Source organism: Ovis canadensis, chromosome 1, assembly GCF_042477335.2.
Source record: "Ovis canadensis isolate MfBH-ARS-UI-01 breed Bighorn chromosome 1, ARS-UI_OviCan_v2, whole genome shotgun sequence".
Taxonomy (NCBI): domain Eukaryota; kingdom Metazoa; phylum Chordata; class Mammalia; order Artiodactyla; family Bovidae; genus Ovis; species Ovis canadensis.
The window spans coordinates 69,451,918-69,479,029 of record NC_091245.1 but is presented as its reverse complement, the minus strand read 5'-3'; the positions used below and the strand labels follow the sequence as shown (position 1 = coordinate 69,479,029).

At 37.0% G+C, this 27,112-nt stretch overlaps 1 protein-coding gene across 4 annotated transcripts; it reads right to left on the bottom strand.

Annotated features, from left to right (window-relative positions):
- On the bottom strand, nucleotides 1-25,392 carry CDC7 (cell division cycle 7). 4 transcript variants are annotated; one of them, XM_069573003.1, is made up of 13 exons: nucleotides 25,273-25,392; nucleotides 24,699-24,898; nucleotides 24,419-24,613; nucleotides 16,444-16,527; nucleotides 14,575-14,710; nucleotides 11,204-11,297; nucleotides 10,976-11,118; nucleotides 9,835-10,087; nucleotides 9,106-9,201; nucleotides 8,152-8,330; nucleotides 7,238-7,320; nucleotides 2,078-2,227; nucleotides 1-753 (listed from the first exon to the last, which is right to left on the bottom strand). In XM_069573003.1, the coding sequence occupies exons 3-13, from the start codon at nucleotides 24,531-24,533 to the stop codon at nucleotides 356-358; spliced, it is 1,731 nt and encodes a 576-aa protein (XP_069429104.1). In that variant the 5' UTR covers nucleotides 24,534-24,613; nucleotides 24,699-24,898; nucleotides 25,273-25,392; the 3' UTR covers nucleotides 1-355. The 4 variants fall into 4 exon arrangements, with proteins under 4 accessions (XP_069429104.1, XP_069429182.1, XP_069429258.1 ...); XM_069573081.1 differs by having other exon boundaries at nucleotides 24,782-24,898; XM_069573157.1 differs by having other exon boundaries at nucleotides 24,419-24,596; nucleotides 25,273-25,379.
- Between the last annotated feature and the right edge of the window lie 1,720 nt (nucleotides 25,393-27,112).

Here is a 27,112-nt window from a genome sequence, read left to right as displayed (position 1 = left end):
TTTTTGACTCACTGAAGTCTTTAATCCCTGTCACAACCCTCAATTTCAAGACTCATACCTTGAAGCCCTATGTACCAGGCTAAAACTGTTCATATTTCTGCAGATGGCAGTGACAATTAGGTAAATGAAAGATCTGATTCTTCCTGGGTAGATCTAAAAAGATCATTTTGTCAGTCCAAGAACTATCCTAGGGAACTTAAGTCATCTTAATCTGTATTTTAGAATCTCCGAGGAGAGCAAATATTAAATAAATTAATTCACCCTGACCTGGTCTCTAATCAAGAATTTATGGCTATTACAAGTAACTCTTTTTTACTTTACCTCACAATACATAATAATAAACATTAAAGAATAATCATAAACTCATATCTTTAAAAAATGGATGCAACAAAGCTTCCGCTGCTGTTATTCTTGAAGCTGGATTCAGATCTAGGAGTTTATCAAGCAGGTCATAGGCTTCATCAGGCACCTCATCCCAGCCTTCTAGACTGGTAGCAGACGCCTCAAAATTGCCCCCACAGCCACTGCTGCCACCTTCATATGATGAACTCCCTGAGGGCTGCGCTTGAGGTGTCTGTATGCAGTGAACAATTTTATGGTTTTCTGTCTTCTCTGAAAAAGCTGGGTCATGAGAACTGCACTCCTGTATATCACTTGTTAATTTAGGAGTGTGAGAATTTACACCTCTAAGCTTCTCACAAAGTTTTCTCAAGTCTTGTGCTGGAACTTCTTTGCTACACAATATTGACTTGCCTAAAAGAGAAAAAATATACATATATCATATTATTTGAATATATCAGAAGTCTCTCCCATGAGAAACATGCAAGTCCAACTGTTTGCTCTGTGCATATATTTACACTGAATGGGAGATACAGCACCATGTGCTGTATTTTAGTTGTGTTTTACATCATGCAGTTGAAGGTCAACTCATAAAGTGGGAGATGGTAAGTAGAAAACAGTGCCTTAATAAGTAACATAAAGGACTCTCCTGACTCTGCCAAAATCTTCAGCTTCATCGTATTCTATAATCTTTCATCAGCTGCAGTTCCCATTCCCTCTTCCCCTTCCAAGCTTCTACATGTTTCTGACCACGTTTCCTGTCTTTGATGAGGATGCCCTGCACCCCCTCCACCCTATGCCCAGAATACTCCCACTTACATCACCACTCAGTTCAAGCATTACTACCTCTATGAGGCCTGACACTCTCAGAGTTGATCATTCTAAGCCTCTGTTGTATCCTGTGACAACTTCTATTATTCCTTTTGCAGTTCTGTATTGTAACCTGTATTGTAATATCTGTCTGTCTCACCTACTAGACTATGAATTCTTTGAAGATAGAAGCTATCATTTTCTCAACCAACTGAAAAACATACTCATACAAGAACACAATTTCTGATGTAACAATCTTGCTTTCCTTTATGGTTCCATCTCTCAAGTATGTATGCCGTACTTCATTCTATTACTCTCAGATAAAATTTTCTTGTAACACTGGGTTTGTTGAAAGGTTCTTTTGGGTTTTGGGAAAAACTCCGAATGAACTTTTCGCCTAACCCAATAGTTTCCAATAAGGTACAAGGTTGTAGACTGACTCTGCTGCAGGACCACAAGCGCCACTGACTTTTCCTGGTAGATTAGACCGCGCCACTCGGATGGATAATCATTTTTGCAGTGGTTCTTACTCAGAAATAGCTCTTGGTCAAAATTACTTGTTTTCTCAAACTAACAAATGTCAACCCTTTCTATGTATAACATTTTTCTGAATCATATTTTCCAGGAAAAGGTGGGATGAGACCAGTATATGTATTTCCTGAAGTTCCTCTGATAATTTTGATATGCAACTTTGATTAAGGCACACTGACTCTGGGGCTGGGCAAGAGGCAGCCCTGTTACTTTTGAGGAGGGTTGACTGAAATTTTGTCCCAAAGGAGTGTCCCATAGTTTGTAGTCACTAACAGCAGAGAACTTTACGAACAAAGGACATGTTTATTTGTAAAGAGAATTTTGTAATAATTTATTAAGTGATCTGCAGGAGATTAGCAAAGGTATGTGTTTCATTCTATAATATAAAACTGCTTACCAAAAGTTTTAGCAGCCTGGATAGTTTCCCTGGATCCACGAATTGTCATAATTTGAGCCAAAGCAGTTAAATCATCACTTGCTTTATAAAATGGATATCTTCCACTAAGCAAAGAAAGGAATATGACGCCTGCAGACCACATGTCAATTGCTGTAACAGAAAACACACTTTAAAAAAAAAATCCCCAATCTATGATACTTCTACATCAGTAGCTCTCAGTCTTTACTGTGCATTTAAACCCTCTTAAGAACCTTAGAAGAATTCTGGTGCCCTGCCCCAATCTCCACAGAGGTTCTGATTTAATTGCGCTGGAGCAGGGCTTAGGCATCAGTTTTTTAAGTTCCTCAGGTGCTTTTACGTAATTTCAAAGTTGAGAATCCCTGGTCTAACATCCTTAATGCAAAATACAGTATTTCCTTTCTTGAGCAACATGAGAGTTGGTTAAGTTTAAAAGGACAGTTTATCACTAAGTGAATGCACATTTTATAACATCAAAATACATCCAAAGTAGCTACATAGGAAAGAAAAATTGAATGCACCCCGTGAGTTACACAGCATAGTACTGAGAGTGTTTCACGTTAGTGAAAAGTATTAAACATTAGAAGTTCATCTTCAGCCAGATGCTAACCCTAACTTTTATTGTGGAAACTTTAATCTCTGTAGTTCTTGCAGTTATGACTAAGACCAGCTCAGCCTCATGTGAAGAAACTCATTAAAAAATTCATATTTAGGGATCTCTTCTCTCCTAATGGTTGAACTCCCAGTATCACCAGCCCCTTGACCACTGCATTATCTGACTTTCTTGGTTTCCTCTGAACCTCTGCCTTCTCCTTCAATGTTTTCTCCAAGCCGTAAGGGCTGAGTTTCCCCAGAGTTCCAACTTCTATCCTGTATACTCTCCCTGACTGGCCCTTCATCTACTTCACAGCTTCAATTATTAATACCTTTGAGGCAGTCCAGACCTCCCTGAACGTCACTTACTTTTTTTTCTGTTGGACATCTCTGTGGATTTCTATAAACATCTCAAATCAATAATGACACCAGTCATCTTTATCTTTCCCTGTACACGTTACTTCTTTATTCTCCCCTTCCCTTGGTTACTGGTACCCATTCGAATCTCCCAAGCTAGAAATCTGATCAACATCCTGGATGTCTTTTCCCCACCAGCTCATACCCAAGTCCCACATCCAATTATCCATCAAGCTTGGCCGCCTTTCCAATTCTTGACTTTCTGCTCATTCCTATTATTAATGCCTCATTCAGGTTTTCACCACCTCTCATCTGGACCTGCACACACCTCCTCTCTGCATACCTGCCAGAATGACCCATCTAGAATACAATTATTACCATCTTTTTCCCTGAAAAACTTTCCAAAACCTACAGGATATAGTCTAAACCATGTAACAACTGTGATCCAAACTTGTCTACCTCTCTCCAGGTTGGTTTCTCACCACTCCTTGACTTTCACCATACATTCTAGCAACACTAAACTTTTATTGATTCCTGTATGACCATGCTATTTCTTGAGTTCCTCTGCCCACGAAATCCCCAATTCCAATTCATTCTCTTCTCAGACATTCTCTCTTCTATGAACCTCCTTCAATAATCCCTTCAGGTAAGAAGAGTTCAGTTCAGAGGCTCAGTCGTGTCTGACTGTCTGCGACCCCATGAATTGCAGCATGCCAGGCCTCCCTGTCCATCACCAGCTCCCGGAGTTCACTCAAACTAATGTCCATCAAGTCGGTGATGCCATCCAGCCATCTCATCCTCTGTCGTCCCCTTCTCCTCCTGCCCTCAATCCCTCCCAGCATCAGAGTCTTTTCCAATGAGTCAACTCTTCTCGTGAGGTGGCCAAAGTACTGGAGTTTCAGCTTTAGCATCATTCCTTACAAAGAACACCCAGGACTGATATCCTTTAGAAAGGACTGGTTGGATCTCCTTGCAGTCCAAGGGACTCTCAAGAGTCTTCTCCAACACCACAGTTCAAAAGCATCCATTCTTTGGCGCTCAGCTTTTTTCATTAAGTATCCCTAAATACTCTGTATAAAGTTTTATAACCATACTTAACAGTTACTTTATAATTATTTGCAAGTATGTCCTGACTAGAGTGGAAGCAGATAGTTTTATTCATTTTTTTAGGTCATTAGCAAGCATAGAATAAACCCACAATCAATGAATACATTTCTGTAAAGTCCATAATATAAGTGAATATAACAGGATTCATCTATTCAATAAGATGTTTTCTGGGTTCCTGCTCCAGGACAACTCTTTCAGGTTACAGACTTTTTTCTTTTTCAACATAGTCTTGGAGGTCCTAGCTACAGCAATCAGAGAAGAAAAAGAAATAAAAGGAATCCAGATCAGAAAAGAAGAAGTAAAGCTCTTACTGTCTGCAGATGATATGATGCTGTACATATAAAACCCTAAACATAGTATCAGAAAACTACTAGAGCTAATCAGTAAATTTAGCAAAGTTACAGGATACAAAATCAATACACAGAAATCACTTGCATTTTTATATACCAACAATGAAAAATCAGAGAGAGAAATTAAGGAATCAATCCCACTCACTATTGCAACAAAAAGAATTAAATATCTAGGACTAAACTTACCTAAGGAGACAAAAGAACTGTACACAGGAAATTATAAGACACCAATGAAAGAAATCAAAGTTGACATAAACAGATGGAGAGATATTCCATGATTCTAGGTAAGAAGAATCAACATTGTGAAAATGACTATACTACCAAATGCAATCTACAGATTTAATGCATTTGATAGGGATCAAATTACCAATAGCATTTTTCACAGAACTAGAACAAATAATTTCACAATTCATATGGAAACATAAAAGACCCTGAATAGCTAAAGCAGTCTTGAGAAAGAACGCAGTTGGAGGAATCAACCTTCCTGACTTCCGATTATACCACAAAGCGAAGTCATCAAGACAGTATGGTACTGGCACAAAAACAGAAATATAGACCAATGGAACAAGATAGAAAGCCCAGAAATAAACCCATGCACCTATGGGTACCTTATTTTTGACAAAGGAGGCAAGAATATACAATGGGTCAAAGACAGCCTCTTCAATAAATGGTGATGGGAAAACTGGACAGCTACATGTAAAAGAATGAAATTAGAACACTTCCTAACACCATACACAAAGATAAACTCAATGGATTAAAGACCTAAATGTAAGACCAGAAACTATAAAACTCTCAGAGGAAAACATAGGCAGAACACTCAATGACATAAATCAAAGCAAGATCCTCTATGACCCACCTCCTAGAGTAATGGAAATAAAAACAAAAGTAAACAAGTGGGACCTGATAAAACTGAAAAGCTTTTGCACAGCAAAGGAAACTAAGCAAGGTGAAAAGACAACCCTTAGAATGGGAGAAAATAATAGCAAGTGAAACAACTGACAAAGGATTAATTTCCAAAATATACAGGCAGCTCATACAACTCAATAACAGAAAAACAAACAACCCAAACAAAATGTGGGGAAAAGACCTAAACAGATATTTCTCCAAAGACCTACAGATGGCTAACAAACACATGAAAAGACACTCAACATCACTCATTATTAGAGAAATGCAAATCAAAACTACGATGAGGTATCACCTCACACTGGTCAGAATGGCCATCATCAAAAAGTCTACAAACAATAAATGCTGGAGAGGGTGTGAAGAAAAGGGAATGCTCTTGCACTATTGGTGGGAATGTAAATTGATACAGCCACTATGGAAGATAGTATGCAGATTCCTTAAAAAACTAGGACTAAAACCACCATATGACCCAGCAATCCCAGTCCTAGGCATATACCCTGAGGAAACCAAAACTGAAAAAGATACATGTATCCCATTGTTCAATGCAGCACTATTTACAATAGCTAGAACACAGAAGCAACCTAAATGTCCATCAACAGATGAATAGATAAAGAAGTTGTGGTACGTATACAGAATGCAATATTACTCAGCCATAGAAAGGCACACATTTGAGTTAGTTCTAAAGAGGTGAATGAACCTAGAACCTATTATACAGAGTGAAGTAAGTGAGAAAGAGAAAGATACAGTATTCTAATGAATATATACAGAATCTAGAAAAATGGTACTGAAGAATTTATTTATAGGGCAACAAAGGATAAACAGACATAAAAAACAGACTTATGGACATGGGGAGAGAGGAGGAGGAGGGGGTGAGATGAATGGCAAGAGTAACATGGAAACTTACATTACCATATGTAAAATAGATAGCCAAGGGGAATTTGCTGTATGGCTCAGAAAACTCAAACAGGGGCTCTGTATCAACCTAGAGGGGTGGAATGGGGAGGGAGATGGGAGGGAGGTTCAAAAGGGAGGGGATATATGTATACCTATGGCTGATTCATGTTGAGTTTTGACAGAAAACAACAAAATTCTGTAAAGCAATTATCCTTTGATAAAAAATAAATTTAAAAAAATCTATTTAACACTATTATACTGTTTTCACAATAACAAAAAAATTTTTAATCTAACACACAATCGTGTGTCACACAAGAATTTTGAGGTATTAGACAAACATAAAAAGTTACAAGTCTTAAGTTAGCAAAGACTACTAAATACAACTTTTCCCCCCACAAAGGTAATGTTAAATTACTTCTAAATCATCTCATAAATAGATAAGCAAAATGCAATCTATTGGGGGAAAAAAAAAGGCAACACTAGATTTCATTAATAATACTATCTCAAAAAGGGAATGTCACACTGCTGCTGCTGCTGCTGCTAAGTCACTTCAGTCGTGTCCAGCTGTGTGACCCCAGAGACGGCAGCCCACCAGGCTCCCCCGTCCCTGGGATTCTCCAGGCAAGAGCACTGGAGTGGGTTGCCATTTCCTTCTCCAATGCATGAAAGTGAAAAGTGAAAGTGAAGTCGCTCAGTCGTGTCCGACTCTTAGTGACCTCATGGACTGCAGCCTACCAGACTCTTCCATCCATGGGATTTTCCAGGCAAGAGTACTGGAGTGGGGTGCCATTGCCTTCTCCGGTCACACTGCTAGAACCACTTATATAATTTAGTTAAAAGCAGAAGAGCTCAAATTTAGTCATAAGTAAACAAAAATCACAAGATGAAATTTATGGCAACCAATTTAACTGGATTTTGTATTTCTGGTGCAACATACCTGTAGTTTGATTGGGGCACTTCGTCAAGACCTCTGGTGCTCTGAATCCTGGTGTACCTGCCCTGGGTGCAACCTGTTGCCGCCTTATGATGATGAAATAAGTTTAATTATTTAAGACCAAAAATATAATACTCATCAGTTTAGTTCACAGTAAACTCTACTTTTACATCTGTATAAATAAAAGTTATTATAAAGCAAATGATAACCCAGTGGGATGAAAATCCTGGATTTTGCTTCTATAGGCCTCTCCCCACACACCAGTTCCTAGGCCTTATTTCAGAAGGGCTTCAAGGTACTTTCACACATAAAAAGAGGTAGTGTAGGATAAGAGTCATAACGGAAAAATAGAGTAAAACAGGAACTCTGGGATATAAAAAATTTGTTTGGCGTGATTAATTACGGAGATACTTGTTCACTTATACACCTGAGTTAATTTGTTCACTTATACACTTGAGTTAATCAGGAAAGGCTCATGAAAGCTTATGAAAGTCCTGAATGGAAAAAAGGAATTCATGTGTGGCAAAAGAGTTGGGAGGTGGGAGTGAAGAGAAGAGCTCTAGTATTTGGTTCAGGTTACTCTACACAGGCAGGAATAAAGAAAAGAAGACAAGCTTAAATCACCAAAGTAAAGCATGCAATTTTGAAGTTTCAAAAGAGCTATCCCTACCACTACAAAACCATCTCATGTGAAAGCAAATGTGCTTCCCAAAGAGCACATGTGTGTAAAGGGACAAGCATGACAACAGCTGTCATCTACTCTTCAAGGTACTTATCTGTATTAGTGCCTGTGCTGTTCACAGAACCGCCTTTCTCCTTTTCACTCACTTATATCAATTGTCCATCAAAATCAATGTAATTTCTCATCTTGTCTGGCACCATATTGGTGGTTTTACAGCACCATCAAAACACATTACCTTGAAAGGCAAATACTGCAAACTTTATCTGTTGCGTAACAGTCACAGGTCAGGCTAGCTGGGCAAGAACTGGCAGTTTTCCTCATCACACCACTATTCATAACTTTTGTAGAAATGGTCTTCTTTTTTGTTCCTAATTTTCTAGACAGTAAATCCACAGTCTTTGACTGCTTCATAAGCTGTAAAAGAAAAGTCATAGTCTCTATTTTCACGACATTTAACATGATGCTAGTATATGCTAGTAACAGTAAAAGCAATAGGGGAAGTATAACTTTCAAAACTGCTGAACAGGCTGTTGGAATGTAAACAAACACTTGCCTATCAAAACATTTAAGGCCTTTTTAGGTTTCTGTGTTGAGTAAACATAAAAATTTACTAACAGGTCCTAGTTTGGTGAATATTTGAATTGCACTTTATTAGAACTTTCCCTGAAATGTTACAAAAGTATAAAACAGTTACGTTCTAGTGTCTAACTCCATTTCAGAACTGTAAACTGCACAATTACATCAGCTAAAATCAGTTTTCATTTGTTGCTCATGCTATCTAGCTGCTACAGGATATCTTCAGTCCATTTAAAACCATTTAACATTGATGAAAATTCTATAAACTTTACAAACATCTTTACACCATCAACTGTATCAGAAATGTGTTAGTTATTGGGAGCTTACAACTCCAGCCAATGAGAGATAAGGCCATTCAGACACAGTCTAAGTGTTCCCTTAGAGAAAGAGCAACAATAGGCAGCTAATCAAAAATGATGAAAATTCCACTAGAAAAGTTCATACCTGGAGAAAATGAAAGCACTGACTAGACAGATGCTCAAAGCAGTAACACCTTCTGCTAAAGAAAAAAACCTTAGTAACTTACTGATAATAAAACCTAATCTAGCCATTCCCTAAATTCTCTCCAGTGTGACACTGACTGATGATTGCACTATTAAGCTACATTACTTACTTTCACTGCAGGGCTCTCATGTGAAATGGAGCTGTGTATATTGAAATTTCTTTCTCCAAAAACAGAGCGCTGGACAGAAAGGCCTACAGATCCCTCCTACAATACCAACAAAAACAAGGAAAAGAAGGATTATATCTGTAACACTTTCTGCCAGCTGTACTCTGCCATAGTTTTGAGAGAGTTAAGTGACATAAAACAAAAGCAGCTGCATCCAAGTCATCCTCAGGCACCAAAACACTTCTGTGAAAGGAGAAAATAGTCTAGACAGAGTTCTTCACTGCCATACAGTGTTATCACAGTCCACAAATACACATAACTGAAAAATTATAAAACCACCTGCATGGATGTTACATGTTGCTGTGCAGCTAAAATGGAGATAGACACTTTGGAATCTTTTTCCTCTATAACGAATGTTTTTCTTTTAAAAAGGATAATATAAACTTTACACATGCAGGGGTAAATTTATTATTTTCCATTTTTGTTATATAATACAATTGTAGTGACAAAGACATTATAAATCTACCAAACAAAATTTTTAGTTTTCAAATCATAAAACAATCCATTACAAATCTCAGTGAAATCTAACAAACTGAATATATAACAAGTATAAACAACATATATATATGTATTTTTTAGTTGCAAGTATCATCCTAGAATTAGAACTCCCTCTGTTGGACAGAGTACATTTCTAAAACTGTACTGGTACTTAAGAAATCAAAGAGGTAGAACCTTTCCATCTTTTCCGTGTTTAGTCTGAATTTGTGCATTTGTGTAGGGCCTTTTAACAGAAGTTTTTAGGGTAGACTGCTGATCCAGCTCTTTAGGTGCTGCTGGGCCACTCAATGAAATCTTGTTGCCGGTGATTACATAGGATTTATTTTGTGAACAGCTTTCCTGGTGAGCTTCAGACTGGACAAATTTGAGAAGCTCTATTTTAGTATCATGGGTTCCTTGGGCCAAACCAAAGTCTACCAAGGCATACCTATGAAACAAAAATAAGCATTTTTATTTCTCTGTAACATTGAAAGCTTAGTAACATCATAATATGCTCAAACCACATTCACACAGAAACTGTAAATCTTCTGCTGATAAATTAAGGATTTAAAATATTCCTGAAGAAAGAAAAGTTAAGTTTTACAGACAAGGTAAAACTTGTCTTAGACAATTTAATGGCTAACTACTGAAAATTAAGGAAAGATGTCTCCCACACAGAGAAAACATCTTTTCTCCCCTTCTTCCAACGGCTTGTGCAGACAAGGAAAGCAGATGTAAACACGATCCTTTGTTCTCTGGTGGTGGCAGAGATGGCATCATAGCAAATAATTTTTAATTAAACAAGTTTAAAATAAAAATAAATTAAAAATCATGGTCTAAATTTACAAGTCAGGAGTACAGAAGCCCAAGAAAAGAGGTTATGGTTCTATTTTCCTTACTATACGCAATATGATCCACTGTATAAACAGCAGTTGTTAAGTTGTCAGCTTACAATGCCTCTATGTATACCATCACCAGAAAAAAAAAAAAAACGCAAAACTTTTAGTGTTGAAATAGGAAATTGGCTATGATGTGGGCCAATCCCCTCATTTACTAAAATGAAGCCCAGAAAAATGTATAAGGTTTAAAAAAACTAGACCCTTTCTAAGCCTCTTAGCTATTTCCACTGAGCCATAGCACATCTAACGATGTATACTGTCTTACTAACACACTTTTATCTTCTCCTTGAGGGTATTTTCCTTCCCGAACCACAGTGAAAATCTAAAACAGAAAAATCTGTGCATGGTTGTTGTGGTATGTTTTAAGTCAGAGAGATGGACCCCATAGCACAAATTCATTCAAGTATAAATATTTTCTGGTAACTTTCCATACTTACTTTTTCAAGCGCCTATTATATAAAAAATTGCTGGGCTTAACATCACGGTGAACAATACCAAACTGATGAATGCGTTTCAAAGCTTTGAACAGATTAAACATATATTCCCGTACTTCTTGAAAAGAAAGAGAATTCAAAATGTCCTAAAATAAAGTTATGAATAAGGTTATAAGATTGTTTTCAATGAAATATTTAGCCGATAAAAATTCAAGAAATATTAAAACCTACCAAAAAGGACTCATGCTCCAGATATGGCATAGCAATAACCACATGATCATTTTTCCTAAAGCAGTATTTAACTCCCATGACATTGTCTTGCCCCCTAGTGGAAAAATGCACAATGAACTTTGGAGGAAAGGTCAAATGAACTGAAACTTTATGAAGTTTTTTAAAAAAATGCAATTTTAGCAATACATAAATAACACCAGGAAACTAACTTAAAGCCATCACCATATAAGATAGTCTACTCACTTAACTGAAGGTTTTTTTTTAAACAAAAACAGCACCAGTTATGAGGTTATAATTCAAAAACAAAGGTAATTATAGCTTTAAATGGGGAAGTGACAGAATGAGAAGGAAAAGATGACTAATAAAAATGAATTAACAAGACTTAGATAGGATGATAACAGTAATAAATAAATCAATTAAAAATAGCTAATAATTATTGAACATTCACTACATGCCAAGCTCTGACCTAATCGATCAATCATAGTGATCAACAATTCAAATAACCTTCACAACAACCCTATAAGGATGGTACTATTATTCCCCCCTCTCCCCCTTTTTTAACAGATAAGGACACTGAGGACCAGAGAGGCTACAGAATTTCCCCAAGGTAACTGAACTAGCAGGTCATGAAGCCAGGATTTGAATTCAGGCAGTGTGCTCCAGACCTAGACTTAACCACCACACTACTTCATAGAAAAATGAGAAAAACAGGATAAACCAATTTCCATGGTTTTGAGTCTGAGTAAAACAACACAGATACTAACAAAGCATGTAGAGAAAACAGGGGGGAAAAAAGCATTAAAACTAAAACCTCATCAATTTGATAAAGATATCTAGATACAAGACTACATCTTAAGTGAGAAGTCAAGTGTAAGTCAGTGACTGTATTACAGATAAGTGATACCTAAAGTTGCGAAATAATGAGAGAAAACTGAGCCTTGGAAAAATCTCAAGTTGGAGGGCAAGATAAGGAAGAAGGGGCAGAAAGCCCAGACAGGAATGTCCACAAGTAAGTTTTGAAGGAAGGGGTGATCAGTAAAGAGGTCAATGAAAATAAGGACTGAGGAAAGGCTTTCATTCTGGCAAAGGGGAATTTACTGCAAAGTGGAATTAACTAATTTTCAGAAAGTAACTTAAGTGGAAAAGAAGAGGCCAAACAGGATTTAAGGAGGAAAAACAGAATAAATAGAATCAGAACGTAAAGACAGGTTGTCTGAAGTAACTGTCAAATAAAAAAATAAAAACCAGTATGGGAGCTAGAAAGGAAACAGGGTCAGGTAGACGTCTTTAGCATGCACACTGCTGAAGAGCTAGGAAAGAGAACCTTGCAGAAGGAGTTGTTTACAGTATAGAAAAAGGAGTAATCTTCTTCAGGGTACTAGAAGGCAGGCGCCTTACAGTAGCCACTTTACTCTCCTGTCTTCTATAATAAACAGACAGCAAGTTCATTCATTCAACAGATACTTAGTGTGCCCTGTTAATCAACAGACACTATGTTAGACATTTAAGGATGTGATGGTGAATTAAAATTAACACGATTTCTGTCCTCATGAACTTTATTATCTAGTGGACAATATGGATAATAAACATGGTAACAAATAATGACAAAATGTAAGGATTTGAAAAGAGATCAAACGGTCCTGACAATGAAAAAAAAAAAAAGATCTCATTTAAATCAAAGATCACTTTGAAGTGATACTGTTGTTGCTCAGGGCAGAAACATAAGGAGTCAGCATGCAAAGACTGGCAGGGGTCTTCCTGGTTAGGGAAGCCGTATGGGGAGTGGCCCTGAAGTGAGAAAGCTCCTGACTCAAATTTGAGGAGCTAGAGAAACTAGGGCACAGTGAAGAAAGTAGAAAGACTGACATGAGATAAAGTTGGATATTTTTCAAAGAACATTGAGAAAACATTGAACAATTAGTGGAACTAACAGTATCCAATCTGAATTCTATACATACATATTTTTATATTTTAAGGATCAATCTGGCTGTACTTTGACTATGGGTTTAAGAGAGGAAGAGAAGAAGCAGGTTATGTAGTAATCGAGGCTTGGACTAAGACAGCAGTTGAGAAGGTAAACAGATATGGATGAGATTTTAGATGTATTTGGGAGGCAAAACTGCCAGGACATGATGATGGATGTGGACTAGGAGAGATATGGAGAAACTGAGTGTGATGATTTCTGGCTTCGGTATCTAGGTAGACTATGGTGCCATCTGCTGAGATGGACAGATGAAAACAGACTGTGGCAACAGGTAATTCTGGGGGCCAATGAAGGTGGATTAAAATTTACTTTCTGGTGTACTAGGTTTAAGATGTTTATTAGGTACCCAAATGGAAATGTCAAATAGGCAGGTGGATATACATATATATAGATATATAAATCTGTTTTATATATATATATAAACTTTTATATATAAACATAAGTTTATATATAAATACGAGTTCTGAGGTTATATACACTTGTGGGAATCACTACCATGTATTTAAACCCATGTGGGATACATGACACCACTTAAGAAAGCCTAGAGAAAGAAAGCCCAGGATTGAGTACGGAAGAACTCCAACATTTAGGGGTCAGGCAGAAGAGGAAGAACTGACAAAGATACCGAAAATGAAGGCCAAAGAAAGCAGGGAGAAACTGAGGAATAAATAGCAGCAGAGAAGTCTAAAGACAACAGTTCAAATCAATTACGCTATACACTGCCAGGAGTTCATGTGAACAGAAAAAGGAACTGGCAAAATGAAGTCAGGGCTGACTCTAAAGGATATTAATAGTTTCAGTTTAGCACAGAGAGTAGCCTCACTCGTGCGTGTCTGTGTGTGTATGTGTGTGTCTGTGTAGTTAAAAGGGAGGTATGGAAGTGAAAACAGGTTTGTGCAGGTTAATTTTTGAGAAGTCTAGCTGTGAAGGGGAGCAAAGAAATGATGGAGTAGCTGCAAGAGGGACAGAGGTGCAGGGAGGATAAGAGATACTGTTGACAGGAATGACCTAGTAGAGACACACCAATGACAAAGACATGCTAGAAGATTCTGTTGTTCAAAATAAAAAAAGAGATGAAGCTGTTAATATCTAGGGAGATGTGAAATATGAGTTCCCCACATTTTAGACCATGGAAGACAAGGTCTATGATTTGGTAGGAAGATTAGAAGAAGTCCTAAGAGAACAGAAGTCAAGCTGAACCTCAAGGGAAATCCACCCTAAAAATTAATATAAACTTCACTAGCCATTCCAAGATTAGAGGAAAAGGGCCAGCAAACTGTAAACACCCGACTGAGGAATATGTTTAATTCACAGACAATCTCATCATCCCTATGAGCTATCTATTAATATTTAAAAATCTTAAAAATCATATACAGCAGTTTCCTACCCAGCCACTGTTAAGCACTGAAGTTCAGCTGCAATTCTTATGGGATGACTTGTTGGAATTAAGTGTTTTAGAGCAATTTTCTCTTCAGGTCCAACTTGTAACTGTGCTGTGGCCAAATAAACAGAGCTGAAAGTGCCTGCAAAACAATTTATTAGACTCTTTTAATATTTGGCTTTTAAAAATGTTTATGAGACAATGCTAAAATAATTCTTAAAAACTGCTTGGGAAACTAAAATTATCATAATTTATCATTAATATTTTAATGATACTGAACAAAAAAAGCAAATACATTTGTATTAATAAATGGAACTTATTTTTAATTTTTAATACATTCTTAACTGGTGTCACTTCTTTAGGTGATATATTAGTTAAGTAAAGTTATACAGTAAATCTGTTTGATTGGATCAGCATAAAATATTGGTATTTCTATGGTATGACCCATTCCAATAAGTATCTATCTTTCTACAATATTGCCATTTGAAATTACTATCTTTAGACTTGGATTCAGATCTGTTAGAAGTAAAAATTATAATAATCTAAGAAGAGGAAAACCTACAAAATTTTTCATTTTAAAAAGTTTTTTGAACTTTAAAATTTACCATGAAACTAAACAGAAAAAAAATAAAAGACTGGGTGGTCAATTAAATTTGAGAAACACTGAGTTAAAATAAATCGATATATTTCTCATTACAAAATTTTCTAGACCTTTAATGTATTGAAGTACATCATAAATAACCAAAAAGGCACTATACATGCTATAATTTTCAAACTTATTAGCCTCAGATCACACTCCAACCCTCTGCCTCCCCAAGAATAGTTAGCTATTTGTTAGGAGGACACCAGAGGGTTCCCTGGTGGCTCAGTGGTAAAGAACCCTGCCAATGAAGGAGACACAGGTTTAATCTGCGGGCTGGGAAGATCCCCTGGAGAAGGAAATGACAATCCACTCCAGTACTCTTGCCTGGGAAATCCCACAGAGGAGCCTGGGGGGATACAGTCCATGAGGTCCCAAAGAATTAGCAACTAAACTGTAACAACAAAGAGGACATGCACGAGTTTTTCAGAACAGTTTTTGAATACTAAGTCAGTGCTGGAAAAAAGGTAAGAAAATTGACTTAAGTGTCAAAAACAGGTAAGAAAAAAGATGTAGAGATTTGATTCTTATATCCCAAATCATCTCATCTTCTAATTTCTCTGCACTCACTGACTCAGCCTTTTCTCATCTGACACTTAACTGTGAAAAGCAAACAATGAAGAAATGGAAGTTTTTTTTTTTCTTTTTACTAAGTTTTTATTTTCTATCTCTCCAATACAGTCACCAAAAATTCTATTATCTTTTATCTTCTCATTCCCTTCCCATCTGTCTGCTAAATCTGGCCTTCATTCAGTCAGTATGATTGTGTCTCTGAATGGTATTTATGTAAACACTGACCATCCTATAAATATTGTACCAGCTTATTTATCAACTTACCATCTTAGGTTTCATATATGTTTAATTCTACCTAACTGCAATGGAAAAAGAGAAAAAAATATTTGGCTTTCCCTGATCAAATGCCCCCACTTAAATCTTAAACTTTTTATAGATAATTATCATCAATAGTTATTTATACATTGATATCAATACTTTTAATAATATAAAATTATAAAGTTTCGAATAGGACTGTTCATTTTACTGTAAGTATTTATTTATTCTTCCTTTATTTCCAAGGAAAAAAGAAAAGTTATGCCAATTAGTAATATAACCATAGTCTTCATATTTTAAAAGGGGTATTTTTCCAATAAGAAATAATAATGAAAATCAAGATCATACAAAGGAAAACAGGAGGGGAAAAGAGCTTATAAAGATAATAAAGTATATACCCAAATTACCTTCTCCAATTTTGTCCTTAATCTTAAACAGATTACCAAGCTGTGGTATAGCTTCATAAAGCTTCTCAATATCTTTTTTAACACCTGTCAAGGCAAAAAAGAATTCAGTTACAATTAATGAGTATATTTTATATTTTCTTAGGTTAAAATGTCTCAAAATAATTTCTAAAACATAAATACTATGTTATATTACATTAATTACAAACAAAAATAACTAAAATAAACCTTAAAATTATAAGACTAAAAACCCATCAAATTGCTCTAACTCACAAACCTCTTGAAGGAACAGACAAAACTGAAAAGTAACTGAATCATTCATACCCAATTGCTGCTGCTCTAAAATTACATTCTGACAGACATACTGTCACTGTATAGAGTACAACACAATGAACAAGCTAAGTTTAAAAAATAACTAAACAATCTGAGCTGCGATCACTAGATGGCATGACAAGGACACAACGCAATTTTCTTGAAAACTACTTCCTTCCTCCAAAGATGCAAAATCTTACAGGCTTGGAAAAGTTTTATATATTGAATATTCACAGTATACCCTAGAAAGAAGCTCTACTTAAAAAGTATCAGGAATGTTAAAAAATATTCTTTAAAAATTGTCCCAATTACCAGTAGTATCCTACATCCTGAAAGCAGATAAATCATTACTTTTAAATAAATATAAGGTCTTTGCAAAAGCCTGCATGGTTAAAATACAGAAAGGAAATAATTCAAAATGTGATAAATTACTGGATACAAAGGAGATTTACATACTTAAGAGTCCTCAGATTTTATTACAATATCTATGCCAAGCATTAGCTATTTTTAAAGTTATAACAACACTCTGCATCTGCAACAGTTTAAGATATTTTCAAAGTACATACACATGTATTATCTTTTCAGATACAGCATTTTTTCAGATCTATATAACAGCACTGTGATATTGGGGGAACAGACATAATGATCCTGGTCTTTCAGGTAAGGAAACCATATTCAGGGAAGTTAAGTCACTTGCCCAATTTCACAGAGGTGTTGCTGACAAGTCTATTGATCCACTCATTTAACACTGTGTTTTAAAAAGTACCCAGCAATTGGTGTATTAAAATACAAATGAACAAAGTTGGTGAAGCTCCTGTTCTCTAGGAGCTTAGTTTAGTGGAAAAGACAGAGGTTAAAAGCTCACTTTTAATACAAGATTTTAATTGTAATATTAGAAGAGTTGCAGAGTCTGATACGACTGAGCTACTGAGCACACACATACTCATACATATTACTAGGTAGAAGGGGAGGGGAATGAACATCTCTGAAGGTGCCTGGAAGCTTCAGGTGACAGTTAACCTGTGTTTTGAAGCACTTACCAAGTAGAGAACTGTACAAGAAGGCATTTTAGGAAGGAACTACTATGTATGCAAAGACAAGCAAAAGGAAAAAGGCAAGGATTACTGTGGAGGGAGGGGAGAGTAGGAGAGAAGACAAAAATTGAATGCGGTTGACAAAATTCAAAAGGAAAGACAGGATGCAAATAAGAGCCGTGTAAAGTTATTAACCAGGAAGATGACAAGTGGAAGATAAATCTGAGGGGAAGAATACTAAGAGGTGAAAATTAAATAAGAGGCCAAGAAGACCTAATCCAAAAGTCTTTCTACTCTATCACTCCATCTAAGTAACAGAAAGAACTTACTTAAATTATTTAAATTACCCTCACAAAGAGTCAGACACAGCTTGTAGACTGAACAACTAAAACACCTTCCCATCTACTGTGCAGGTGAACTGGAAAAGCTTCATGGATTTCAATACTACAAGAGGTAATATAACAGTAATTATGTGAACCAGTTTTAGAGATGAGAGGTCTAAATCAAAATTCTGGCTCCAGCTGGTATGACCTTTCTAAAGCAAATAGCTTATATCTGTAAGCCTTAGTTTCTCCATCTGCAGAAAATGGGGTAATAATAGTACCCATGCTGCTGAAATACTATGAGGATTAAAATACAATATACAAAACACAAGCGCAGCTTTTAACACAATGTCTGAGACTGGTAAATATTAAATAAATTATACTGGTGATTCTTGTGGTGGTGGTTATGATTACTAACATATTTCTTTAGGGCCTTTGCGCTTTCTGTTCCCCTTGCTTGAAATCCTCTTCCCTTTTAACTTTACATTGGCTAGATCAATCCTCAGTTTCCTCTGACATCCTACTTAAATTAGCACTCCTCCCATTATCCACTTTACCCTGTTAATTGTCTTTTGGAGTTCTTATCTGCTACAAAATTATGTTGTTTATTAGTTTGCTGTCTGCCTCCTCCCACTAGAATATAAGCTCCATCAGTACAGGCTCCCTGTCTGTATAATTCACAAAGCACTCAGCTCTTAGAACGCTGTCTGGCACATTCGTTGAATGAATGAGTTTTTACTATCATTATGGTCACTCAGACAGCTGCAGAAAAAAAAAAAAAAAAAAGCAAAAGTTTATAAGTTACAACAGAGTGAAGCCAAAGACAACAGAAATCCCTTCACTATTAGCTACCACACTCCTTCACTCTGGAAACCAAAACCAAGGCCTGGGGGGAAAGCTGGCTTTCTAGCAGTCACAGTTGCCACAGTCAATTGTAATCATGTCTAATGAGTGTCAAGTCCAACCAACTTCAAGTTCCAGTGTCACAGAAAAGGCATCATGAAAGGGCACTAAAATATGTTCAATTTGCTATAACATTTCTTTGATTGTAAGACACAATTTTAACAACTCTCAAATTGGAATGCAACTTACAACTGTGGTTGGTCAGCATCAAAACTTACAGAATAGGTGTCAATAACCTGGAGAAAATTTTAAAAATCAGAGGAACATTCACATTTAAACCTTAAGAGCCAAATGACCGTAGGGAGGAATTGTAGAGGTGATGAAGTACAAATCAAACATAGGCTAGCTCCACATAACTGAGCTCTTAAGAACCCATTAACAATGGCTTTTTTTTTTTATGAATTCTTCAAAGAAATTCTGCATCGCTAATATATAAGAACAATACTAGGATGGAAAAAATAGGGTATTAATGACTGAATACAAACAGTGATTCAGAAGAGATAGATCCAAAATGTTTATTGCCCTTTTCATGTATGTACTAGAGATATACAATATTTGTCTAGTTACAGCTAAAAGAACTCTTCCAGTAGGTATATAAAAAAAATTCTAGCGATAAGGAAAAGGCTTGTGTCACAGTATAACTGGCAGCATTTCTGAGCAGTACATAAAATAATGGTCTATCTTAACAATCAACAGTATTTAGGCATGATGAAATATTTTAACAACCTTTTGTGGTCTTTTTATTACTAAATGTATTAAAGTGTTTGTGTGTATGCTTTGTTGTATGTACATGATTAATAACACCCATAGCTTTGTAGTAGGATGATACAGTTTCATATGGCTATTTAAGTAATCAAAATTAAATAAATTTAAATTAAAAATTAACTTCCTCAGTCACACTAGCCACATATGACAACATACAAACATCTCTGTTATTGCAGAAAGTTCTAATGGACAGTGCTGATATAGACACTGAAATCTAAAGAGTCTGGAGTCAACTCCTATCATTAAACCACATTAGTGCTCAGGTTTTTAACCTGTAAAACAAAGGAGTTGAATTAGATGAACTTCACCTTCCAACTACAACATTCTATGGCTTTCCTATGAGTTCCATGTTCAGAACCTCCCTTTGCATAAACGTGAGCTGGCAGTTAGTAGTAGAGAGGCTGGTTATCTGTTAGAAATAACTAGAAAGAAAATATAACTAGTAAGAAAATATTGTAATGCACAAGCCATGTGAATGACTATGCAAGCTCAATGTGTTTCCATACCACCAGCACTTACTATGCAGTTACCCATCTGTACAAAATTCAAATTATGATTATATGAAGGTTTCCTGCTTACAGAACAACTTTGATGTTTCTGAATGGAAAAACTTCCTGATAATCAAAACGAATGAAAAATCCCCACTGTGGAAAAAACCCCCAGATTCTGAAGTGGGAGATGAGAGTTGATCTTGGAAGACAGTATTCATGTCAAAAGCTAGAAAATACTACTAAAGGCAGAGACCAGTGAATATCAGAGACCAATGAAAATACACTTTGAGGATTGGGGAAAGACCCTGAAAAGTCCACAAACTAAAATATTATTTAAACTGTTAAATATTATTTAAATGAAGATCTAGGCTTCTGTTTTGAAATTTTAAGTGAATATTTTCCTTTTTTGTAATAGATCTAAATTGGTCAAAGCAACTCCCTGCTTTCACCCTCAAGGACCTATAATCTATTTGTAACATAGCAGCCAGAGTGACCATAAGTCACCATATCACTATTTTGCCCAAACCCACTAATAGTTTCACATCTTGCTCCACAGAAAAGCCAAAGAACTACCTCCTTTCCCTCCTCTTTGACTTCACTCTCATCACTCACCTCCTTGCAGTCACATGACCTTAGCTATTTCTAAATGAGAGCACGCTCCCAGCTTAGGGCCTTCACACTTGCTGATTGCTCTGCCTGGAATGCTCCTCCCCAGATATACGCATAGCTCCCTCCTTCACCACCTTCAAGTCCTAGTTCAAATGTTACCATACTAGAGCTTCCCTGGTAGCTCAGAGGTAAAGAATCTGCCTACCAATGCAGAAGACAGGGGTTCAGTCTGGAAGACCCCACAAGCCATGGAGCACCTAAGCCTGTGCGCCACAGCTGTGTTCTAGAGCCTGGGAGCAGCAACTACTGAAGCCCAAGTGACCTAGGGCCTGTGCTCTGCAAGAAGTGAAGCCATCGCAAAGGGAAGCTGGCACCCTGCAGTGAAGAGCAGCCCTGGCTCACTGCAACTAGAGAGAAGCCTGCGCAAACGAAGACCCAGCACAGCCAGAAACAAATAAATAAGCAACTTTATTTGTTAAAAAGTGTTACCATACTGACCTTCTCTGACCAGTTTACTAAAATCACAGTCTCCTCCCCAATACCATCTCCCCCGCTACATTTTTTTTCACTGCACTAATCACTTTTGAATATAGTATTTATCTATTTTCTGTCTCTATCCACTAGATTGAGGGCATTGATTTTTTGTGTGTGTCTGTTTTATGAACTGATTTATTACTAGCACCTAGCAAGGTGTTATGTTAAATGTAACAGAGGTTTAAGAAATATCTATCATATAAATGAAATGCTTTCAATTACTATGGAGTAACACTGATACTCCAGGAATATGTCTTGCTTATTCTGGGGCTTCATGTACTGCCTAAAATTATGCTTCCTGTAACTTGTTTTATATATAATTAAATGTAAATTAAGATCACATAATTTCGGGAGATCACCCAAATTGGACACTCTTGACAGTGAAAGGGGGCACTAATAATTACACTGTGATAACAGGCATAAACTGAAACTGTTTCAGGCAAACCAGGATGTTACCTATAACCCACTTTAGAAGTGTGGGCTAAGAGCTATTCACATAACACACCAAAAGCAAGCCTTCCAATACAGTTCAACAGTATAGAAGAGACATTAGGAGCACATAGAGTTTCTTCTTTCACTGAAAAGATCGTCATTACTTACTAAACTTGGCATACAGTAGACACTCAAAAAAATAAAAAATAAAAAGCTTGCTGAAAATATGAAAGAATAAACTTTTGATAGTTTAAATAATATCTATTGTTTATAGATATCATTTATAAATATATCTACTGTTTATAGATAATATCTATTATAGAATAAACTATGCCAGGAACTTCATTCATTGCAGCATTTTTTGTAACAGGAAAAATGGCAAACAATCTAAAGGTTCAGTAAGAAAAAGTAATTGAATAAATTATAGCATACCATGCAATGGAACATTAGGCAGTCTAAGCTACAGAATATTTAATTACACTAAGAAATGTTCAAGATACATATTGCTAAGTTAAAAATGGAGATTAGAGATAAATTGGCTGTGATTCCAATTTTTTTTTTTAATGTATCTCTGTATGCACAGGAAAACTAAGGAAAGGTAACAAAATGTCAACAGTGGTAACATCTGGACAGTGGCATATTCTCTTTCTATATTTTCTTCTCTAAGCATGTACAATAATCAGAAAAAAAGTTACTATATAAAAAGCTGACCAATATTCCAAAACAAAGGGTCATACTATGTACCCATTATACTAAGATTTTTACTTTATATCCCTGCATTAAAACATGCCTTCAAATATTTTCAAGTACCTACTATGTGCTGAACAGAGTAAGGCTCTGGGAATACAAAGATATACAGAAATCCCACCATTCAAAAGTTGTTCATTCTATCAAGGGAAATCATACTAGATCATGAAACAGTTATGTGCCTGGACTTCATCAGCTTTATTCCTTATTCAAGTTATGTTTTTGATATAATGTTAGCTTTTTATTAAGGGTCAAATAAAAAATAACCATATGAATACAATTTCAGCATGCTTTATAAATTATAAAAAGTACTGTTTATAATGTTCAATGTTCTGTGACATAAAAGCTACAAAACTTTGGAAATCTGGAATAAAATCCACCTTACCCTTTATTTCCTACCAGATTTTCAGAAGAGTATTAGAATAATAGCTTTTACCTGAACATTTGCTAGAGCCAAGTCAGATTCATTTATTCATATACCCTGCCTAATGTACAATGTACATCGGGAGCTATACAAGATACTGCCTTCAAGGAGCTTATAGTATTACTGAAGAGGCAAGATACACAGAGTGCTTAATAATACAAGAATAATAATATAATGACTGTTACTGTATGTATCTAATGACATAGGGAAAGCTGAACCTTGAAAAACAGGTAACTGCAAAAAAAAGGAGGGGAAGAGGGAGAGTATCCATGAAACTGGATGAAAGTGGCATTTTAAGATTATTCTAGTGGCAGTGTACAAACTGAACTGGAAGATGAAAAAGGAAGTGAAAGGTGGCAGCTTAAGGAAGAAACTTCACTGTAATTCAGGAACAAAGTGTAAGGGAATGAAAGTGGGAATGGGAAGATAAAATTGGGGGACTGGATGAGGGTAGCAAATACAAAGCATAAGCCAAAAATAACTTTTAAGTGTAAAGTTTTAAGTGTAGAAACTTTAACTGGAATAATAGCGGCTTTCATCAAATAGGGACATCAAAGGGTACTTTCATCAAATAGGGTACTTTAACATCAAAGATGAGTTAAGCTTTAGTCAGAAAGCAGAAGCATGGGATGTCATATTTTTCCAGAGTTCAAGTTAAAGTCTATTTTGTAGTGTTTGTGTGTATATAGGTACATCTCATGAACAAAAAGTCAAAATTAATATTTTTGAAAAAAGCACTAAATATGCTTAAGACAAAGATGGAACAAGAAGATTTAGCTACATTTTAGAGGGAAAAAAAATCAACAGTTAATTGGAACTCCTATTTAATCAATATTTACTGAATGTCTACTGTGTTGCAGACACAGTGCTACAGCAGGAATAAAGGTGCACATCATAGTGTACAAGATCAGGCACTGTTTGATACTCTTCTCATTTCAAGGTCTGGGTGAGAGTCAAACATTTCATGATGTACACTGAGATACAATCCTTTATTACTGCTACAGACACTTCATTTACTTTTGTCAGTGAATTCTACCTTTGAATACGTAAGTGAAAGTCCCTCCAATGTCCATTTCTAAATTCAAGCTTAATGCAATATGGTGAGTAGAAAGAAATAAGAACACAGGTCTAGAAGAGAAATTCTAGTTTGGCTATCAACAAACTGTGATCTTAGACAAGCACTAATATTTAGATTTTAGCAGCTTCACCTGTAAAACGACATGACTGGACTACAATCCTTTTAAAATGCAATCCAATCCTAAATCTAGATCTTATGTTTTACCGATTCGTAAAATACTCCTATATAAACATACAACTCCCTTTAAGATTCAGTGTTTTGGTTGTTTTTTTAATAACGGAAATTAGAGAATTGCTGCCTACTTATCTTTGGAAATAAACACATACCTGGTGGTTTAAAATTCTGCTCTTGTTTTTTTAATGAGCCATCCGCCTGAAACTGGCCACCAAGGGGAGAAAAAGTCATTGGCTCATCCATCCGAATCCCCAAAGCAGGCTCCATCACAAAGCAAGTGGGATGCAAAATGCCAGCTACAGGGTCATATCCATAGGGGGACCAAAGCAGCTGTGAAAATCAGAATACTGGAGAAGATGAGAAGTTTAAATCATTTAGTGAACTAAGCACGAAAAATGCTACTGTCCCCAAAGCAAACACTTAAAAACGCACCTTTGTCCAAATCCCCAAAGGAAAGAAAACCGTGAACCATTTCTAAAGATTCCATGGGCTTCACTTTCACCTCTCAGACATACCGGCAGGGGCTGAAGGGAAAACTGCCTATCGGGGGAGTCTCCGGTGGCAGACGGCGGTGGGAACTGCAGAGGCAGCGAATCGGGCTGGGGAGGCCTTAGTGTGGAAAACGGTTTGACCTGGAGGAAGTGGGTTGAAGGAGAACTTTTGACTACTGAAAGGGAGCGCCGGAGGTTTATCCAAGGCCCCGTGCAACGTGGTGGAGAAATGATAACGTCACGTCTTGGGAGCGCCGGGCGGCAGAGAAGGGGGACATAAATGGGATCCCTCCCGGAGCCCGGCCCGCGAGCTCCGCGGGGAAAGACCTAGTCTTCAGACCCGAGACCGAACTGGATGCTTAGTGCGCAGGCGCAGGACATTCCCGCCGCGGGTCAGTGGGATCCGCAAGGGTCTGGGGGAGTAACTGAGCTGCGACGAGAGGGAAATCACAATCTAGAATTCGTTTCTAATCCCTCACAATCCCGCGCCATGGACCAAACCGTCAGAAACTCACGGTTTAAGGGAATACGGCTTCTGGGGCTTCCCAGATGCTTGGGTCGCCGCCTCCAAGTCTGCCAAACACGCCTGCGCAACACTTCCCGCCTCGCCGCTTCCAGTTGCACATGCGCACTGTAAAGCCCTCGGCGCTGTGGCATCTGCTTCTGCGAGATTGCGCAAGGGGGTTGGGTTTCTTCCCTAAGGCTCTGGCTGTCTGAAGGAACTGTTAGAGATGTAAAGTCCGGGAATAATCCTTTAATAAAGAATATAATGAAACTTAAGGTTAGGGCTTTAATAGATTTTCAGGAAAGGGGATAATTAAAAAGTCTCAGGTACTGTAGTCCTAACACATCCTGACTACAGAGACGTTGGGCACTCTGGAAAAAAAAACAACTTGACTCCCAGATTCACTTCTTTTTGTTGAGTGCCTTAGTTATCCGTTAAAATAAATTAAAAAAGGCAATTGCCAATTGTTTAGGGCTGTATTTGAGGAAATGAACCTAGTGACAGTCAGTCAATCAGTCAGTATAAATTTGAGCCCTTGGCTTTGCGGCCGGTTTCTTTAGGTTGGGCTTACAGAGGTGAATATATGATGGAAAAAACCTCCATCCCTTAATGAAGTCATATTCCAGTGAGGCAGTGGCAATAAACAAACAAATGAACAACATTCTTTTAGATGTTGGCGAGGGCTCCAAAGAAGGAAATAAAGTGGAAGGAAGTGATAGTCACCAAGAAGGAGGCACCATGATGGGAGCCAAATGGGAAAGAGATTACTTGGCAAAGGACAGAGTAAGCGCTGAGATAGGAATGAGCTTGGTATGTTGGGGGAGGGGGGGATTTCGCAGAACATTAACGTCAGACAAGGCCCCTCTGACAATGATGGATTAAGAGCAAGAAAAAGATCACTTTGTAATCATGTCTGAATATAGACTAAATATAACCATTGTCCAAGCCACAAAAAGGAGTAAACATTTCCCTATCCTTGCTGATATAAGTGACTGCTGCTTCTTTGCTAATTATAATTTTAGTCTCTTTCCAGTAGCTGATACTCAAGTCACTCTCAATAGTACTAACTAAAATACACAATTATAGAATTGCTTCTGCCTTCCTACAGCTTCCAATCCAGAGCAAAGTCCCTATTCCTTGAGCCCTTCCCTCAATCACAATATTTCAGTTCAGTTCAGTTGCTCAGTCGTGTCCAACTCCCTGCAACCCCGTGGACTAAAGCATACCAGGCTTCCCTGTCCATCACCAACTCCTGGAGCTTTCTCAAACTCATGTCCATCGAGTCGGTGATGCCATCTCATGCTCTGTTGTCCTCTTCTCCTCCGGCTTTCAATCTTTCCAGCATCAGGGTCTTTTCCAGTGAGTCAGTTCTTTGCATTGGGTGGCCAAAGTATTGAAGTTTCAGCTTCAGCATCAGTCTTTCCATTGAATATTCAGGACTGATCTCCTTAGGATGGACTGGTTGGATATCCTTGCAATCCAAGGGACTTTCAAGAGTCTTCTCCAATACCACAGTTCACACAAATTCAAATTTCTAACACCCTGTTACTGAGATGTCATATGATTCTCCATGGTGTACATTCTCATTGAAACAAGTAGTAAACCTAACTCATTCATTACAGTTGTGTTCCTAGTGGTCTTTTGGTGGAGGGCATTGATAATAAATCTAAGACACCTGTTAAGATATCTAAGTGATAATGTCAGGTAAACAAATAAATATATTGATCTGGAATTGAGTCAAGGCTGGAGACATAAATATGTCAATTATGAGTTTGTACATGAAACTTAAAATTTTTGGACTAGATGAAGTTATCCAAGCAGACTGTAGATAGAGAACTGGGCTATGGGAA

Bases quoted from the DNA above. Each gene is read 5' to 3' on its own strand.
- CDC7 (XM_069573003.1), bottom strand. From the start codon at position 24,533: ATGGAGCCTGCTTTGGGGATTCGGATGGATGAGCCAATGACTTTTTCT. The intron at 14,711-16,443 runs GTAATTTGGGTA...ATTGTTTTGCAG, and splicing joins TAAGGACAAAATTGGAGAAG to GCACTTTCAGCTCTGTTTAT. The intron at 8,331-9,105 runs GTAAGTAATGTA...TTTCTTTTACAG, and splicing joins ATGAGAGCCCTGCAGTGAAA to CTTATGAAGCAGTCAAAGAC.